This window comes from Phasianus colchicus, chromosome 5 (genome assembly GCF_987193195.1).
Source record: "Phasianus colchicus chromosome 5, bPhaCol1.hap1.1, whole genome shotgun sequence".
Lineage (NCBI taxonomy): Eukaryota > Metazoa > Chordata > Aves > Galliformes > Phasianidae > Phasianus > Phasianus colchicus.
In genome coordinates, this window is record NC_143440.1 from 49,452,096 (window position 1) to 49,470,500 (window position 18,405).

An 18,405-nucleotide genomic window follows, 5' to 3' on the forward strand; every position below is an offset into this window, starting at 1 on the left:
GTCCTTAAATGGGGTCTGGAGAGCTGGAGCCAGGCTCCACCCCTTCCAGTCACACAGGTGAATTGCTTTCAGCTGTGCTCCATGGCTGACTCAGGTGGTCAATCAGAGGTTCAGGCAGTGATCAACAGTTCCCGTACAGATGTGTAAGCATCTGGGGTAGAAATTAGATCCTGCTATGTATCCTGCTCAGGTTGGATATCAGGGAAAGGCTCTGCTCCAGAGGCAGTGAGCATGGAACAGGCTGCCCAGAGCAGTGGGCACGGCCCAGGGCTGTCAGAGTTCAAGGAACGTTTGGACAGCACACTCAGACACAGGGTTTAGATTTGGGTGGTGCTGTGTGGAGACATGAGTTGGATTTGATGATCCTTGTGGGTCCCTTCTGACTTGGGATGTTTTATGTTTCTATGATACTCACTGAAGTGACATCCAATATTCATGACCGTGTGCTGCTCACTGTGCAGATCCAGTGTAAAGACAGTGTGGGCAGATGCTCTGCAATGTCCTGTGCCCTTTTGCTGGGACATGAGCTGGGCATCCCACACACCCTGCCTCTCTTCCTCCCTGAAGCATTGAGTGATGTGTCCTTCCACAGGAGACCAAGGGAGGCCAGGGCCAACCTTTTGTAGGCGATACTCCACTGCTTCCTTCCGCATATTAAATTTACCATTCCTCCCACAGAATTTGTCATTGACCTGATGCAGAAGAGTGCGTGATAGGCAGCAGTGTGGAGGGCAGGCAGATCCACGATCTGTTTTCTCTGTGCATTGAGGAACAAGCATCCTTTGTGCTCCTCATAAAGCCCAAGAGAGAGTGCTTACTGATGGATATTTATCATGTTAATACCCACTGTAATACTCTGTGCTTACTTCTCACATTTTATTGTTTAGTGCAATTTTAAGCTTTCGTATTTTGCCATGTGTAGCAGAAAAGCTAATTCATGGCCTGAATGAATGATGGAGCAACTGGTCAGAATACAGCCAATCTAGGGGAGCTCAGGTGCATGCAATGCAGCTGAGTGACCAGAAGGGGTGGAGCCAGGATCCACCTCTTTCCAGACCTCATTTAAGGGATGGCAGGAGGGGTAGGAGTATTTTGCTGGAGATCTCTATCTACCTAAGACTTTTTGAAGGTAAGCTGCTTTCCTTTATTTCTGTGCCTATAGCTGTTGCATTTGTTTAAATCCTCACTTGCTGCAGCCTTGGATCTTGCTACTCTGCTGTTGTTGTGCTTTCTTTTGTATTACACCATCTTTCTTTTGTATTATACCATGATAGAGACTAGGCTTATTCATAAATTCCCCAGACTTTCCTCTCTCAGACTTCAGTTTTCTAGGTTTGGTATCTTTCCAGACTCCTTTCAGCCTGAGAGACAGAGAAGCTTAAAAGAAATATTCTTTTTTACTCTAAAAAAAAGGAGAAAATAAGTCTTATATTCTCTGAAAAAATAATTCTGCAACCAAAATATCCAGGCATTAGAGGAAAAGTTTTAATTGAAAAAGTCCTTATTTAAGGTATCTGGTGATGAGTAGCCCCATAAGAGCTAGAATGTGTTCAACTTCTGGCCCAATGGTTATTACTCTGTTTTAGTGTTTTATGGAGCCCTCCTAGGGCTCAGCAGAAGTGGGATGCCAAGTTCTAATCATGGCTCTGGCCAATGTTGCTATAGTAGTTGCAGATGCCCTTGTACCTTCCCTTGCCCTTTCTGCTGCCTTCTCTGCCCTTGCCCAGGTGTTGAGCCAAAAGCCAAGTGAAGGGGATGAGTGAGGTGCAGGTTTCTTCAGGCATTTGTGAAGGTGAGTTTGAGCAGAGCCACAGGCTTGGGAGCTGGTGTGAATTCACTGCAGGAACCACTCCGGCACTGCTGGAGGACTCTGGCCAGCAGCAGAGGAGCACGAGCACACAGCTGGAAGAGGTAACCTCAGAATGAGCCACAGCTGCTTGCTCTGAGTGCAGGGTGGGATGGCCAGCCTTTGAGCCTGTAAATACTCAGGCAGCTGTTTCACTTTATAACTGTGAGTGGGTCCAGGAGCTTGTGGGGTATGAAGTTCAATTGGTATATATGTTTCTCCAGAAATGGGAGTCTGTTTGTACAGAGCCTAGCTGGAAAAAGCCTCCATTGACTCATCTCAGAACAAAATTTTTCTGTACTGGAACTGTGTAGGGAGAAAAGGGCTCTCTGTTCTGGTGTAAGCCCTCTGCTCTTCCCTGATATGTACAGAGGATGAGAACAGATTCCTCCTTGACTCTGTATCTCCCAGATCAGGAGTAATTCCTTAAAGGTGGCAGAAGAATGGGGAGTATGTGAAGGGGAAGGATGGATGCAATGCCCTGCTCTTCTTATATGGGGAGAAGGGCACAGGCTGTGGATGTGGTATTTTCTCTCTGGAGTTGATGCTTTGAAGAATATCTCTAGGCTGCTGCATGAACACACATGGAAACAGTCTCTTCCAATGGTTGTTTGTGGCAGAAGGATGCCTGCAGACTTCATGCCAGCAAAACTGCACCAGCCATCACACACAGTGCTGGACAGAGAGCACCAGGAGCCTCTTGGCAGACCTTGTGTAGGGAAAATGAAGCATCATTTTGGGGATATTCTGGGTTGCTGCCTGCTATCCTAGACTCAAGCTACCCATGGCTAACTGTGCTGCTGAGTACTCAGAGGAAAGAACCTGAATGAAACCAGCCCAGCTCTATCAGAGATGCTGAGCATATACTTAGTGCACTTCATGTATGTGAAGCCTTTTATTTTTTCCTTGGGAGCACTTTGAAATGAGATGTCTCCCAGGCTCCAGCAGCAAATTGCCCAGGTGGCTGTGCCATGGGCTCTGAGAGCACCTTCCAGTGCACCCCGAAGGGCTCTGATCCCCTTCAGCAATCGATCTCCAGTTCTGCACCCCACACACAAACATTTGTGACACAGTATTAAGTAACATAGGGTGTAGTCTACATGGATCCTCACTACTGACTGGACATGCCTGAAAGATCTAGGAATTTTATATAGAGCAAATTCCATGAAAACATTCCTGAAGATTAAGAAGTCATGCTTTAAAGGAAACCATGAAATGCTTCATTAAAGCTGTGTGTTTTAAGTGAGCAGTGGTCACGAAAAGTAACAGAACATTCTACCCCCCAGAGCATTGCCACTGCAAAATGCATGCTGTGGGACAGCAGTGTCACAAGTGCTGCTTCCCAGACTCTGAAGTATAAAACAAGCAGGTTTATTCCTGGCCCCATATCCAGCTGTGCTACTCCAGCTCTGCCCTGTCCCAGCTCTGACCCATGGCTGTGCCTGCAGTGCTGCTCCTGCACAGCCTCAGTCCTGTCCTCCGGCACGAATCTGCGGCTCAGCTCTTAAAAGCTGTTTCATAAATATTCCATGGCCTTTCAGCCCGGGTAATGTGCCTCTGTGACATTAAAGAGGAAACTCCGTGAAGGGGAGGGATGACAACAAATTTATCCACCAATAGCACACTCTTTTGGCACAAAAGCACATTCTTATCTTTACATCCCATAATGAGAAGGCAGAGACGGGACTGTTGCTGCAGCTCTCTGGGTGGGTAGCCGTACCGTGGAAGATCTGGGTGGCTGTAAATCGTGAGATATTTTCCACCCCCGCCTCCTCCAGGAGAAGGACCCGCGCTGCTGTTTGCTTGCCGTGTTTTCCCAAGCCCCTGGCGAGGAGAGCTTCTCGCACGATGTCTGACTGCGAGGGACTGCCTGTGGGTAAGAGCCAGATTTATATTTACTGCAGCGTCCCGCTGGCCGGCTCGTGGTCTCGGGTTGCAGAGCCCCACGCCAGCCCTTTGCTGCTGGGCAAGGAGAAGCCCTGGTGCAGGGCTCAGGCACTGCCAAAAGGTGCAGGGTGAGGAAGAGGTTGGGCAGAGTGGTGAGGGTTGCTGGTCCAAATGCTATCCTCGGGTGACGGTGTGGGCACAAGCCACCTCCGGCCCACGTGGGAGCATCTGGGGACAGGTCCTGTAGGACAGGTCGTGGGGACGCGCTGATAAACCCGCACCAATGGCACGGGTAGATAAATGGAAGTGGTTTGTGTGCTGAGGGAAAATAGAAGTGTGCCTTGTTTTCAAAATAAGGGCCTGGCGTGTTCTGCCTGTCTGTTACTGTACCTGGGGTTGTATATGTCAAAATTCTGAGTGAGAGCAGGTTGGAACAAAGTAGGCTTCTCAGCTGATTTTTTTTAACTTTGAGATGTCTTGTAATCACTCACTGTGCTGCCTGCATGGCAGGAAACTCTTGTCATAATGCTAGTGCTGTGCTCTGCCAAGGCAGCTTAATAGAGTTGGAAATATCTTATGTTTTCTTTTTTGTTCTTGTGCCGTGGAAAATGTTTATCGTTTCATGTATGTTGTATACATTTATATACATGCATATAGCACAGTACTGGTGCTTCACGTTACTTGTGGAGGTCATGTGTCAGAAATTAGGTGGCTTAAACACAGAAGGTGGCTGTGACAGTGGTGTTGGTTTTCTTTCATCTTAGCTTCCATTTTGCACAAACAGTCCCAAGTCCAGAAATGCGCAACTGGAAAAGCATAAATTATGTATGCACTGCAGAGTGAGCTGCGCCATGCACAATCTCCTGTGTCCTCACACAGCTCCTGCCACTGTCTAAAGGCAAGAGGGAGGAGGATGGGTTTTCCTTGCTCATCTTCTCAAGGGGCTGCTGTGTGCACCAGCAAGGCTTCCTTTCATTGGTACAGCTAGCTCTGAATTAGGGCCTAGCCTATTTGCTTGTGAAGCACACTGAGTTGTGGGTGGGATATTTCAGCCATCACAATATTTGGCATCTGATATTAATGATGAAACTGATATTGAGCACGTAAAGCATGCGGTGTGTAGGATGTCTCAGTTACCTTTGCCAATGGGGGCCCAGGAGGTCGCCTTCAGGAAAGTGCTGGTACGTGCAGGAGTAGCTTGCTGCAGAGACAAAGCCAGCAGGGATGTGAAATGTAGTTGCAGCTCAGAAGGGCCCTGATACAGTAGGGGAAATATTTGGTTTGTTTCTCCTTTCTCCCAGCCATCCTCCTAGCCCCATTCAGCACTAGAGGCAGGCTGGTGGCCCTTCTTGTTCCTTAGGAGCAGAGGTGATAACCTAAAGTTGCCCCAGGGGAGATTAAGCTTGGGTAATGAGTGGTAATGCACCGGCATAGGCTGCTCAAGGAGGTGTGGCAGTCACATTCCTCCAGGTGTTCAAGAACTGTGCAGATCCGGCACTGAAGGACATGGCTGGTGGGCATGGTGAGATGGGTTTGGGGTGGAGTAGGTGATCTTAGTGGTGCTTTCCAACCCTAATGATTCTATGGTTCTATGATTCTGCAACGTACTCTGAAATCAAGAAATTCCCTTTGCAGTCATCTCTCCTTTACAAGCTATTTCAGAGTTTAAAACTTTGGCAGTAGGAAATCCATAAAAAGTGTTGCAAGAAAATCAGCAATAAACTTTCTAAAATAATGTTAGCATTCAGCCATACAAAAATGCCACTTTGCTGAATCTAATGATCATTGTGAAACTGGTGCTGTACCTTTATTTCTGAATTTGGCCAGGCAGCACAGCTGCAAGGAACTGTTGTAGTGGTAAATGTAATGATCACTGCAATGTGGCTGGGATCTCGAGGCCTGTTTACAACAACCTGGACAGCTACATGCAAGCGAGTGTGCATATGCACGCAACTATAAATAAGTTTAGCCAAAGCACGGTATTAGTGTCAAGTCTAAGACTGCCTTGCCAGCCCCTCTGCAAAGGGTATGCCTAACGAACAGCCTCAAGAACTGGAGGTTGTAGTTACAGTAAATACATGCCAGGATTTTTACAGTGCTGTCAGCCTACACAGGAATGTAGTAAGAACAGCTGCGTAATTGCTCCCTCTGGGTTGCTGTCTGAGGGAACTCTCAATACAATCTTTGAATTAAAATCTTTCAAAATCTTTGAATTAAATAGCTGGATACGAATGTCTCAATATTCGTACCAGTAATTATTCAATGAGAAGCTTTACTCTATACAAATACCCCACTTCTAGACCGTGAGTGATAATGCAGCTTTCAGGGTAAAGGCAGTGGGGTTTTCAATCCCTGGTTTATGTTTGATTGCAGCACTGATTTGGAATGGAAACTGAACCTCTGATTAAAACGATCTTCTGAATGTAGCACAGGAGACACAAAATCCTAGCTGTCAGATTGCAGGTTAAATGTAAGCAAGTGAGTCATTTTGGTCTGAATTCCTACCAAAAAAGGCATTTGTGAGTGTTACTATCAAAGTGATCTATTGGTGAGCAGAAACCTAAAACTTACACTATCAGTTTCCTGTTGTAACATGGGTAGATAAAGCAGAAAGAAACATCAGCCACCTCAGGACAATGGCACTCCTATTTCTATCTCATTACTGATTATTGACATTCTGATGCCGTCCATTAGCACTAGGTACATAGATTTTTCTGCCATTCCTACACACAGATAAAAGAAAAGAACATCAATTATTTAAGTGCTTCCCCTCATGTGCATTATTTCCCTCTTGTAAGGAGCCGCAGCTCAATCTCTGTGTGACTGAAGAGCTTTTCATGCACCCAGCATTTTGATTAGGAATATATGAGTCACGAAGGTTCTGGTTCTTAACACGATCCTTTTGACTTCAGAAAAACCTCTGAAGTCACGCAAAGGTTCTTAAAGTGCCTCTTCCTCTATTTGCCCCTCTAGGCTGTGTCAGCCACAGACCGGTTCTAAGTGGTGTGGCTGAATTTTTGTGGATAACATCACTGCTACAGAAACACAAGGTATTCAGCCCCGAGAGATGAAGAGTCTGTCGCTGGAGAGGGGGTGGCTCTTAGATTACCAGGGATCTCTTATGCACGTACTTTCTCTGTTATACCCAAAAACAGGGCAGAAAAGCAAAGAAGCAGAACTGAGTCAGCTTGTTCTGTGGCAGGTGGCATGAAAATCTGACCGAATTCCCTTCAAATTCCTCCTAAACTTTTGTTGGCTTCGTGTCAATAGAGGAGGAAATAAGACCTTTCAACTGAAGCATGTTCCTGACTCTTTAGCTAAATACTTCCTTTCAAAGCTAAAATTACATGTTTCAAACATGCCTTTAAGAGAGACTGAAGCCAATTTGCTAAAATTGCTGTTTGCAGAATCAGGATATCCCAGAGCCTTGCAGGAATGTAGGTTTCCTGAGCCTCAGGCCCATTCTGCAGTGTCATGGCGAGCTCGCTGAGCTCAGCAGTGCGCCTGCTCTGCTCTATCCCTGCACAGCCTCTGGGAATTGCTCTCTGCAAGTGAGGCATTTTGAGACAGCCCCATGATTCCAAATGTCAAATGCAACAAGGATTGGTCAGGAGTTATCCCACTTGGGCAGCATCCCCTGTTTCATGGCCTACTAAAGCCCAATCCCTGCATGCAGCTGCTCCCTGCCAAGCTGGGCTCGCGATGTGCAAACTCTCTGATTTCAAAGCAGTGAGGCTGCAGTGACCCAGCTGCAGTTCCTCATCCGTATTCTCAGATCTTTTGTTGGGGAAAGAGATAGAAAGAAAAAGTGCTTTTTGGTTTGGGGGCAACCTGAGGACTCCCAAGCCTGTGCAGTTATTCTGATGTGCTGTGAAAAGGAAGGGGTCAAAGGGCTGACAGCAGCTCCATTTCGCTTGTGTGAAGTGCCACAGACCACAGATCTGACTCTTTGTTGTCAAAACCAAAGAGAAGAGCAGTCTGCTCTCTGCTGCAGCCAAGCTTGCTCTCAATGTGGGCTTGGCTCAGCTCCAGCACAGCACACAGCTGTACAGAGCTATGCAGCACGGCTCCTCATGCATCCCTATTTAAATGTGGTGGGTGAGATCTCCACACCATGTGTGCTGTGCATTTTTGGGCTCCAGGCAGAAGGTATTGCAGCTAGTAGAGACATTAACACTATTTTCAGAAGTCTAAGTTTGTGGAAATGTATTGAAATAATATCTGGAAGAGCAAGTGAGGTTTTCCTATCCCTTCCCATCTGTTTTCTGAGGAGGGTGGTGCTGAAGAAGGAGGCTATAGGGTGCTTCATGACAGTCCTAGCCTGTGACATTTACAGGAACTGAAGACACAAAAACCAAAGGATATGTTTTTCTCTACCTCCCCGCAATGTCCCACAACATCCGCAGCATTTGCAGCATAGTCTGTGCTAAGCCATTGGTATTTAGGAGCCATAACTGCCTTTAACGCTTCTTGCTGTCTGGGACCTTCCCTTGCTGCAGAGCTGCTTTGTGGGCATTAATTTAGAGGGTGGGACACATTTCCCTCCTTCTGCAATTCAGGCTCCAAACAAAATGCCACTTTACCCCTGCACTGACTCAGTGAGTTCCTAGTCTCTCATTTACCTCTTTAGTCACCTCTGTCCCCTGTCATTTCTTTCTTTGCTGTCTATGATCAGTTCTCTCACTACCCACTGATTGTTCCCACAGTTAAATTAGCAGAATTCAGGATTCCCTTAAATCCTTCAGCTGAAACTTATCTAAAAGAATGATGAGGTCCCCCAGATTCCTTGCTTTTGTGAAATGGGAGAGAAATGTTGGGAGAGAGGAATGGGCTCCTGATGCTTGCCAGGCACTGGTTGGGGACCTGCTGATGGAGCCCAGGTTCATTTCCTTGCAGGAGTTCTGGGCTCCTGTGCTGTGTGGGAAGAGCTCTGCATTACTCGTGTTTTGTCCCGGCATGATTGCTGAGGGAGATGTATTTGTATTTGTACTTCATTCCAACTCACTCGATGTTTCATACTTCTCCCACTGAAACATTCCCAAATATGACTTAGCATAAGTCACCACCGTGTGTGGTATTAATCAGAGTTTATATATGAGGCACTGAGGCTTAGCAAGATTAAACCAAAACTAGTTCTGTCTGATGTGTGTCCATAACTCAAGATGCTGAACCACAGCATAATACTGCATATATTCAGTCCTCATTTGCAGCTGTGAGAGCTGGGCATGTCTGTAAATCATGCCCATGATCCCTGGTCCAGTACCAGGAGATGAGGAAGGCTCTGCTGTGACCACTTGAGAAAATCTTGGCTTCTGTAGCTGCTCTGTGGGGCAATGTTTCTCCCTTCCAGAGGAACTCTGTGGTGAGAGCAGATGCAATCCAGTTCCTGGTAATTCTTTTCAATCTGATCTAGCCTGAAATTGTCCTTGATTGTCCTGGAATTGCATCCTTTAGTATTTCCAACAGGTGAAGCTGTGGTCTTACAATAAACAGCTTTCTGGGATCAGATTAGTCATAAAATATAAAAACTTCTATCACCTCATAACTAGATCTGTAATAGTAAATATACTTTCTCAATTTGTGATAGTAACTTGGTGCTTTACTAACTGTACTGATCTCCTCACGCACCAGAGGCTGAGGCATAAGCAGTTTGTCCCTGGGACACCAACCTTGTCATTTTCTGCAGCTCCTGTTCCCCATAACCGAGTCAGTCCTCTTGCTACAAGAGTCAGCTGCCCCTTTCACACACATCTGACGTAGGCATGAGATTGCAATGTGTTTGTACTGCAGGCATATGGGTCCCATCTGGAAAGGGTTTCGAGAAGGAAATGATTATTTCCTGCATCTATCATAGATTCCAAGTGGTATATTTAGGCATAGCTGTTTGAAAACAGACAGTACATTGATGAAATTGAAGCAATTTCACTGGGAAATTTCGCTTAAAATGTATGATTCATTGTAGTGCTGCCAAGCCTTTGATGTTTCTCGTGAGCCTTAAGTTTTGTTATTTTTTTTTCCTGAAGTCAGGTTTCTTGGGTCATGAGCTTTTGAGGACCAGCAGGATGTCTATGCACCATCCATTCTCACCCATTCAGTGACAAATAGGATGTCTTCTGTCACTGGAGTGGGTTTTTTTTTTTTTTTTATAGATATTTTGTTCTGTTTTTTAAACATCTAAGTCATAGGGAAAAGCATCACATGGAAAAGAGTCGGAGAATGTGCAATATCTGGAACAGGTATGGCAGTCTGAGGCACACAGTGCTTGCATGTGTAGCCCAGAGAATGATATTTCTCTAACAAAAACTGCCTTTTTAGACACTTTTTGTTTGGAGTCATTTAATGAAAAAATTGAAAATATCTAGGGAAAGCATTCAATCTGCTCTCAGCTTTTCACTAGAAAAGCAGTTGTTTTCTCAGCAAACTCCTCTCTGCAATTACTTGGTTTCTTTAGACTTTTGGGGGAGCCTCCTTGTGCATAAAGTAGCTGAACAGTCCTTTTTCTCTACTTTCCTACTTCCTGCTCACTCTGGTGGTTTCTCCCATATACCCAGTAAAGATACTACCACTGGAATGTGACTGATGACACTTTCTGGTTAAGGTGCGACGAGTGCCCCTTCTATGAGAGCCTCATTCCTCAGGTCCCTTGAAGCTAAACATCTCATTTTGTCCAAGGGGTAGATGTAAGCTCAGAAATAGCCAATTTTTGTGTGTTAGTTTTACTTCCTCACTCAAAAATGTGTCTCAAAGTTGAGTGCACGATTAGTGTTCGATTCTTTTCCCTAATGAAGTTCAGCAGCTGGGCTGCTCTAGGTAAGTGCCAAATCTTTAAAGATTTCCTTGTTCTGAGGCAATTGCTCAATTGATGATCTGACTTGTGGAATTAAGCCTTATGCAGGGACAGAGGAGAACTGGAAGCAACAGAACAAATTAATGAGTTGATCTGAAGGTCCACCCCAGAGCAGTCCAACCCATCCAGGCAGATGTTTTTTTTTTTGTGTAATTCAGAGTATGTGTTTTCTTGGGAATGAACCTGACTGGCATTTGGGGTTGTTTGAAGCAAGGAGCCAGCAAATGGAGACCAGATTCTCCTGCTGCTACTCACTGCAGAGCTTTGCACAGGCTGGGGGCCAACGCATGCCTGGTACACCTCTACAGATTGTCCTTGTTCCTCTTGGAGCAGTTGCTCCTTGCTTCAGCTGAACTCTAGATCTTGTCTCTATGGTTAACATGAGACCAAGGAGATTTTCACATCCATCAATTTCTGTATGTTAGTCAGGTATCAAAACGGTGTGAAAAATTGTCAGGATGAATAATGCTTCTCTGAGCTGGGTTGACAGCCCTCTGCTTGGAGCTGGAGGCTAACTGCTAATTCTTACTTATGCTTCCATCATTTTCCAAAAGCCACTTAGCAGAACTGAGATATTTCCTAGACATTTTCCTTCTCTAAATTCTCTGGATACTGGTGAATTTTGGCTGCCTTCCCTGAATTTTATACTAAGTTTAGATGGGGAGGAGAGATTTCTTCCGTGGACCTTCATTTTGTGGGTTACCCACTGACTGCTGTGGGCACAATGTGATCTAAAAATCCCATTTACTGCACAGCTGAGAGGACTGGGAATAGGAAGACTCATTTATTCCTGCTACTTCCTGAAACGTTACGTGCTCTTGGTGGAAACACAACAAAAATTCAGTGATGGTATTACACACCTCCAGAAGCAAAATTCCTTTGTGTTTTTACCTCCCAAAATATATCGTGCAATGAAACATTGCCCAGGAATTATGGACACAGAGAGCTACCTGAGTAGTACTTTAGGCAGATGCTACCAGGGGCTAAGCCTGTGCCTGCAAGGACACTGCTGTTGGTTTCCAAAGAATTAGGGCCATCTTTTTTTTTCTTATATATTAGCTTGGACAGATAATAGTGTCCCAAAATCTTCTACCTTCAGCTGCACTTGCAGTTCGCAAGAGTGTCCCTGCTGAGGTGTGTTGCTCATTAGGGACACTCAGACTGAGATCTCTCTGGCCCTTCCTTGTGGTCCTTCCATCCATGAATGTCTGCTGCCGCCTTCCTTGCCCCATCCAGTAGCAAGTCTTGGAAAGCACCTTTGTTTTTATCCAGATACGGGGTAGGGATACCAGTCATTAGAATTTATGGGAGCAAAGTTTTTGTGACCGTGCCTTCATGAAGTGGGCATGCAAAGGTCATTTTCTGCTTGAAGAAGAGATCAGGAGAAATTTCTTAGTGCTTTTTTGAGGAAAATATCATCATCTGATTTCACATCTTTAATAAAAACTGGTTTCTGTAATTCTTTTGCAATAAAGACAGAATTCTACCAAGTATCTGGTGATGACCCAAACCACAATAGTGAAATATAAGCCACTTACTTATGTCTCTGAGGGGAATTACAGCCTGTAGCAGGGTTCATTTGAGGCATACTACTTAAGGTAATAGGGCAGGACAATCTCATTAAGACTTATTTCCACCCCATTTAAACATGGATTCAGAAGTACAGCTGCACTGCTTATAGAAAAGATTAGAAAGAGAGGTGAACAGAAAAAAAAAAGTCCATCACTCAATCTGCTGGGCCGTGAGAATGCAGTATACAGCAAACACAGATTTCCATCAGGCTCGGAAACTGAGGAAATCAGAGTGAACTTTCGTCCTTGTTATATTGCATGTTATTTTTCCCCCCTGCTGGTTTTAAGAGATATTGCATCACTCTGGGAAGGGGAGGGGGGCAAAACAATGTCCTCTGTTCTTCCCTGCATTCACTCGAGTTGTTTCAGAGATAAATTTTTTTTCATACTCATTTGGGAAATGCATGGCTAAGAAAAAGTAAGTTTTCAAACGTTTAGGTTTGTGTGGTAAATTCCCTAAGTAGTCTGAGATGTTTTCAAAGCTTCTAGAGCATTGTGTTTGTCCTTCCCCCTGATAATGATATGTGGAGACAGTAATCCCTCTAAGTGCTGCTGCTTGTTTCTGTTGGAGAGATTGCGGTTTATTCTGAAGAATTTATTTTCTCCAGTTCTATATTATAAAAGAGGCTGAAGACCTTTCCACCCTGGATTGGAGGAGAGTTTGCTAGATAGCACAGGACAGCAAATGCAGCAATCCACTAAATTAACAGTCGTGTCTTTTTTATGAGTGGCAATGGATACACTTGGATGCTTCAAATACTAGAGCAAGGCTGCACCTACCAGAAAAAACCTGTGGTGACCATGGCTTGGAGCTCCTGGCTTTTGGGATCAGGTACCCTGTCACACACAGCCCTGCTCCAGCTCCTCTTACAGCAGGCAGCACTGAGGCCCCTCTGGGGCTCAGCCTGCTGGGAAGGTGAGCTGCAGGGTGCAATGAGAGAGAAAAGATGAACAGCAGAGGAGAGGATCTGCAGCCTGTTCTTACGGTGTTTCTGAATGGCAGTGAATATAAGCCAGTCAGTATATGAACAGATACCTCCTCATTGCACTCTCACCCTTCTCAGATCTGGATCATGCTTTTTGATTTACTGAAACCACAGTGCTCCCAGAGGTAAAGGCATTCTGCCCCCTCCCACGCTTCCTAGCAGAGGCTCAAATGGGAAGCAGATCCAGCACCGCTGCTCTGTATGTCTTCACTGGCGGTTGTTAATGCATAAACATGCACAATTGGCACTGCTGTGTAGGCCAACTAAAATCTGTGCGTTGGAGGAAAACCAAGGAATTGAGTAGAGAGAAAAACGGAGTTGGTGCTTCTAAGGACTGATCACCATAGTATCAAACCACTATTTACAAAACTTCTTTGTGGAGAATTTTCCATAAGCTCCTTCCTTCAGTTTCGGTTAAACTCAGCGTAGCCACTGCCCTGGATTTAAACTTGGCTTTGAATGGCCTGTAATCTAAACATGGAAACATTTAAGTCGTGTGCTAAAACAAGAAAATGAAGTTGTGGATGAAGGTATATGGTGCAACCCAGGGCACTGGGAGGCCCCTGAACTGGTTCTGTTGGAGCTGCATCTCTGACGTTCTGCTGACATACCTTGATGCAAACGCCAGAGGTGCGTCCAGTGAGATACCTTCACACAAGCCCCAGAAATACAATCCCAGGATCCCAAAACTTGGACAAGCAAGGACACAGCAATGTGTCCATGCTGTGTTGTTATAGCTGCATTTCCAGCTTTCACAGAGCATCCATGTCCCGTCCTCCTTCCTAGGATGTCGGTGTGCTGCAGCCAAGAAGGAGCAGAGTAAAATCCTGTCTGGTTTTGGTGACTGTTGTGTGAAATACAGATCAGACCGTAATATAAAGGGTGCGGATTTAATTGGGTATCCAGGTTTCATTCTGCTCTAATCTAGAATTATTAAGGAAATTTATATATTTAAACACAGTGTTTAGCCTGACAGTGCCCTTTTAAAATGCTTTATATAAGCTCATTAGAAGCTTCTGTACGATCTCATATTTATTATAATTGGCAAATCTTAGTGGATCAGTCTCATTACAAGATATATTTTCTGTCCCTTCCTCTTTTGTTCCTCCACCTCCTGCCTATCATAACCTAACCATAGCCACAATTAGATCCTTTCAGACATCAGTTTTTTTGCTCTGATGGGCTCTGAAGAACAAATAAGAAAAAGAAAAGATACAGAAAATTAACCACTGAGAAATCAAGAGACTCTTAGAATAAGCGCCTCACCAGTGTCAGGGCTAGCAGCAGTGCCAGTGGCATTAATGGCACTAAGGCACTTAATTCCAATATGATTCAGAATCATTTGTAGCTATCAGCTTATTCCGAGTAAATCCTCTTCCTCCCAGCTCTTTTGTTTGCCATCCCTTGACAAGCCACATTGCATGTCAATTAACTTGTAAGGTATGTGAAGGAAGGATACATTTTCATTGGTATCTGAAGATTCATGCATGCAAATGCTATTGTAGAAATACTAACTATGAATAGTATTAATAGCTAATGAATCCAATCCTTTCTTTTATTATTATTTTTATTTATTTGAGACCTGGCTTTGATATAAAATATGCACAATGAATGGGAAAGACCTATTTTTGAGATTGTTCCATTCAGCAACAGTCTAGCCCAGCTAGCCCCAGCAACAGTCCGGACCTCAGTTCTTGGCTGGAATTCAACCTGAGGTCCTTGTTTGTAAGTGAAACAAGGGCTGCTAAAGCCCAAAGGGCTCTTGTGACTCCCAGGGGGAGCAGAGGTTTGGGTATCTGAATCTCAAACCTCATAAGCACTGGGTTTCCTATGCACTGGCCAGTTCAAGACCCACATGCCCAACTTTCTACTTGTGCACCCACAGACACCTGGGTGCTGGTGGAATGGAGATTGCGGTTGTGTTATCCTACCACAGCCTGAGAGGACCCAAATCCTCTCGCAGTGGGGATCTGAACTTTCAGGTTATAAAGGGACATAGTGGCTAAGGGCTACTTTCCAGCATCCTACTACCACTTGCATGTATGGTTTGGTCACCTGTCTCCTTCTTTCTGTTAAAAAGAATCAGGAGGCCACTACAACTAGCAGCTGCCTCTGCTATGCTGCAGAGAACTGCGTCCTGCACTGCTTTGTCTAAAAGATAGGAGCTAGGCACACTACTGCTGGAGTGGGCTCTGTGCTGGGATCTTGTGAGAAGACCAGTAGAGCAGCATTTAGGAAGCAGTGCAGAAATCAGTGCTGGCCCCTCAGCATCTTCCCTTTTCCCCAGCACTGTTGTGTGCCCATGCAGGGAGAGGCTTGGTCCTCTGCCAGGCTCCAGCCCTTCTCAGTGTGCCTGCATGGTCGACATCAGTGCTTCTGTCCCGTGTGCTCTCTGTGCTTGATAGCTGGAAAAAACAGTTTGCTGTTATAGGGCTGCTATAGGTTTATTTGTTTATTTATTTATTCATTCTGGAAAGGGAGAAAATAATGGTGCCTATGAAGTTTGCTTATTGGCTTAACAACTGCATAATAATGCACCCAATCGCTTTCATCTTTGTGAAGAACTACTGCAAAAAAGTGCCAGGAATCAGAGGATTTTCATTTACTCTAAACATTAAAATTGTCACACGAGGTTCAGAAATCAGGGCTTAGAGAGTTCATCTTGGGGACCTGAGAAATAAAGTTACCTGTCTATTAGGGGCCCATTCTGCAGCATTTAACAGTTAAGGTTTAATGGTCCAATGCATGGACATTTTCTAGTCTTGTTCTTTCCTATTTGAGTTGCTGGCCCCAACTGAGTTGCTTTTTTTTCTTTTCCTGGCATATGTCCTTTCACCCTAATGCACTCCAGAGGGCAGCCTGCTGCCCAGGCATGTGGAAATCATTCCCAGAGTGCTTCTTACAGACCCCAAGTGTCCACCCTGCTATTCCCAAGCAGTGCTGTCTGCCACTGCCAGGAGCAGAAATCACCACTTGCTCGATGCACAGAGCTAGTTTGCTACCCTGTCTGAAAACATTCACCATGAGTCTGCCTCATTACATGTTCAAATTTTTTCCTGGATTTCAGTGAGCTTAGCTTGGATTTACTTACTGTGTTAAGTTCTCATTCCTAAAACCTCAAGTTCTCATCTATTATTTTTCTTCTAAATTCTTTGATCCAAACATGCTTGTGTCTTGTGTGTCTTAGTCTTGTAGTGTCTCGCACAAATGTAATCTTTATGGCATGCGGTGATTGAACTGGAAAACAGGATTGATACCTACTTCCACTGCCTCTCCAGGAATGTATTTAGGACACAGGCTGGAGATTAATGCCTTGGCTGATAATAAGGAGCATTAAGAGCAGAAGAGAGATAGGATCAGATTACATAAGAAGAGAAACACTTGATGTAGAATCCAGTGCTGTGAAGAAGAGAGCAGAGTATCTCGTGGGTGAACTCAGTGATGTCTCAAAGCTGTTCCCTCTGAGATGAAGCCAGCAACAACTTAAAAACTAAGGTCTGTGTTCCAGTTATGCTAGCTGTGATCTTGAACTAGTTGGTCACAGAAAATATAGAAAGGGGGATAAATACTCTCTGTAACCCTGGCTGCCAAAGAAAATGCAAGAGAGATTATTTTCAGCTGCTTACTCATTCGGGGGAGCAGCAGCACATAGCCGTGCTGTGATTTTTGGCTGCTGGGAGCCAGCAGTTTTTCTCTGTGAGCTTGGAAATGTGTACGTACAACTCATGAGAGAAAACATGGATACATCAAAAGTTCCCTGATGTTGCCTTGTTAATGAGTTGTGTGCAGTCTGAGCATGTACAGTATGGTTTGTGAATGTTCTGTTGGAAAGCAAAGTGTTTGGGGAAACTTTTACAAATGAGAAAACAAATAGGCTGGCATCTCCTGTTTTGCTCCAATAAGCGTGCTCAGTATTGTGTGCAGATCTGCTACAGAAATCACAAGCCTTGTCAGAGGCAAGGGCATTTCATAACACAGACTGTGTCTGCAGAGGAAAGAAAGGAGGCTGCCAAATAATATTTATGAGTATATCAATAAAATACTGTTTTGCTACAAAGAAACAAAAAAAAGGCAAAGAATTTGACTACGTGGCTTGTCTGAACTGAGAAGACCAGCCATGCATTCTGTACCCAAAGGACTTCATTATCATTCCTCAGTCATTCGAGCAAACCCTAAAGACTTTCCAAAATGACCCTTAACCACAAAAATTAAAAACATTTTTATTCTATTAGTTACCACGGAGTCCTTCTTCTAAAGGGGAAAAATATCTAACATGAGATCCTATTGGGGGCTATGGAAGGTGTTTCTAGTGTTGGTGCCACTGGTCTATCCCTGCTCCATGGCCTTAGCTTTTACTTTTGTACAAGAGAGGTGAAAGCTGCTGTCTGTTCTCTCAATACAGTACTGCTGCAGCCTCCCAAGCTGCCCATTTCAGAGTCATAATGCCTCTCAACAAGATGAGTTATACATTCATAAATGGACACTGGTACTACCAGAAGCCCCAGTTTCATTTTCTCCCAATCCACGTGTAGTGGAAATGCTAAATCATGGCCCAAATCAGTCATGGAGCACCTGGTGGGAAGGCAGGAACAGCCCAGGGGAGCCCAGGTATATGCAGTTCACCTGAGTGATAAGAAGGGGTGGATCCTGTCTCCATTTAAGGATGTTTTGCTGGAGATCCCTGTCTATCTGAGGCCTTCTCGAGGTAAGAAGTTTCTTTCCTTTATTTCCATGCCTATGGCTTTTGTGTTTGAGCAAATCCTCCCTTGCTGCAGCCTGGGAGCTTGCTTCTCAGCTCTCATTGCTGCTCTTTCCATCACATTACATCACAGCAGTTTACAGCATTGTGATTGAAGTCCTGGGCAGCGCACTGAGTATGCATTTTTTTGGGATGGGGAGTTAAATCACATGAAGGCTTCTTTCATGGAATTAGATGTACCTTGGGAAGACATTTGGTACAATTATTTATTACTTGCATAAATTAGAGCGATGCAAAGATGTCTGCCAATGAAGTTTGACACACACTTGTTTCTTTTGTAACAAAGCCAGCTTGAGAAAGAGACTATTTCTTATTTTTTTGTTTTGTTGTGTTTTTGTTTTTAAAATGCTGTATACTCCAAGAGTATTAATAGCTGTAATTTGCTCATAAAATTTCTAGAGCAGGAAGAAGTTATGCTTGAGTCTTGCTGCTATGAAGGGAGAGAGAGTGTCCTAATACGTTTAGCTAAAGAAGCTGTAACCCATAGGAGAACAGACTGAGTAAGGCTG

At 44.6% G+C, this 18,405-nt stretch overlaps 1 protein-coding gene across 1 annotated transcript in view; it reads left to right on the plus strand.

Annotated features, from left to right (window-relative positions):
- Window positions 1-3,500: 3,500 nt before the first annotated feature.
- The window catches only part of EML1 (EMAP like 1), a 119,089-nt gene continuing 104,184 nt past the window's right edge, over window positions 3,501-18,405 (plus strand). The window contains exon 1 of the mRNA XM_090141601.1: window positions 3,501-3,722. Within this exon, the coding sequence (XP_089997727.1) occupies window positions 3,695-3,722 (28 nt within the window). The 5' untranslated portion in view covers window positions 3,501-3,694. The remainder of the gene's footprint in view (window positions 3,723-18,405) is intronic.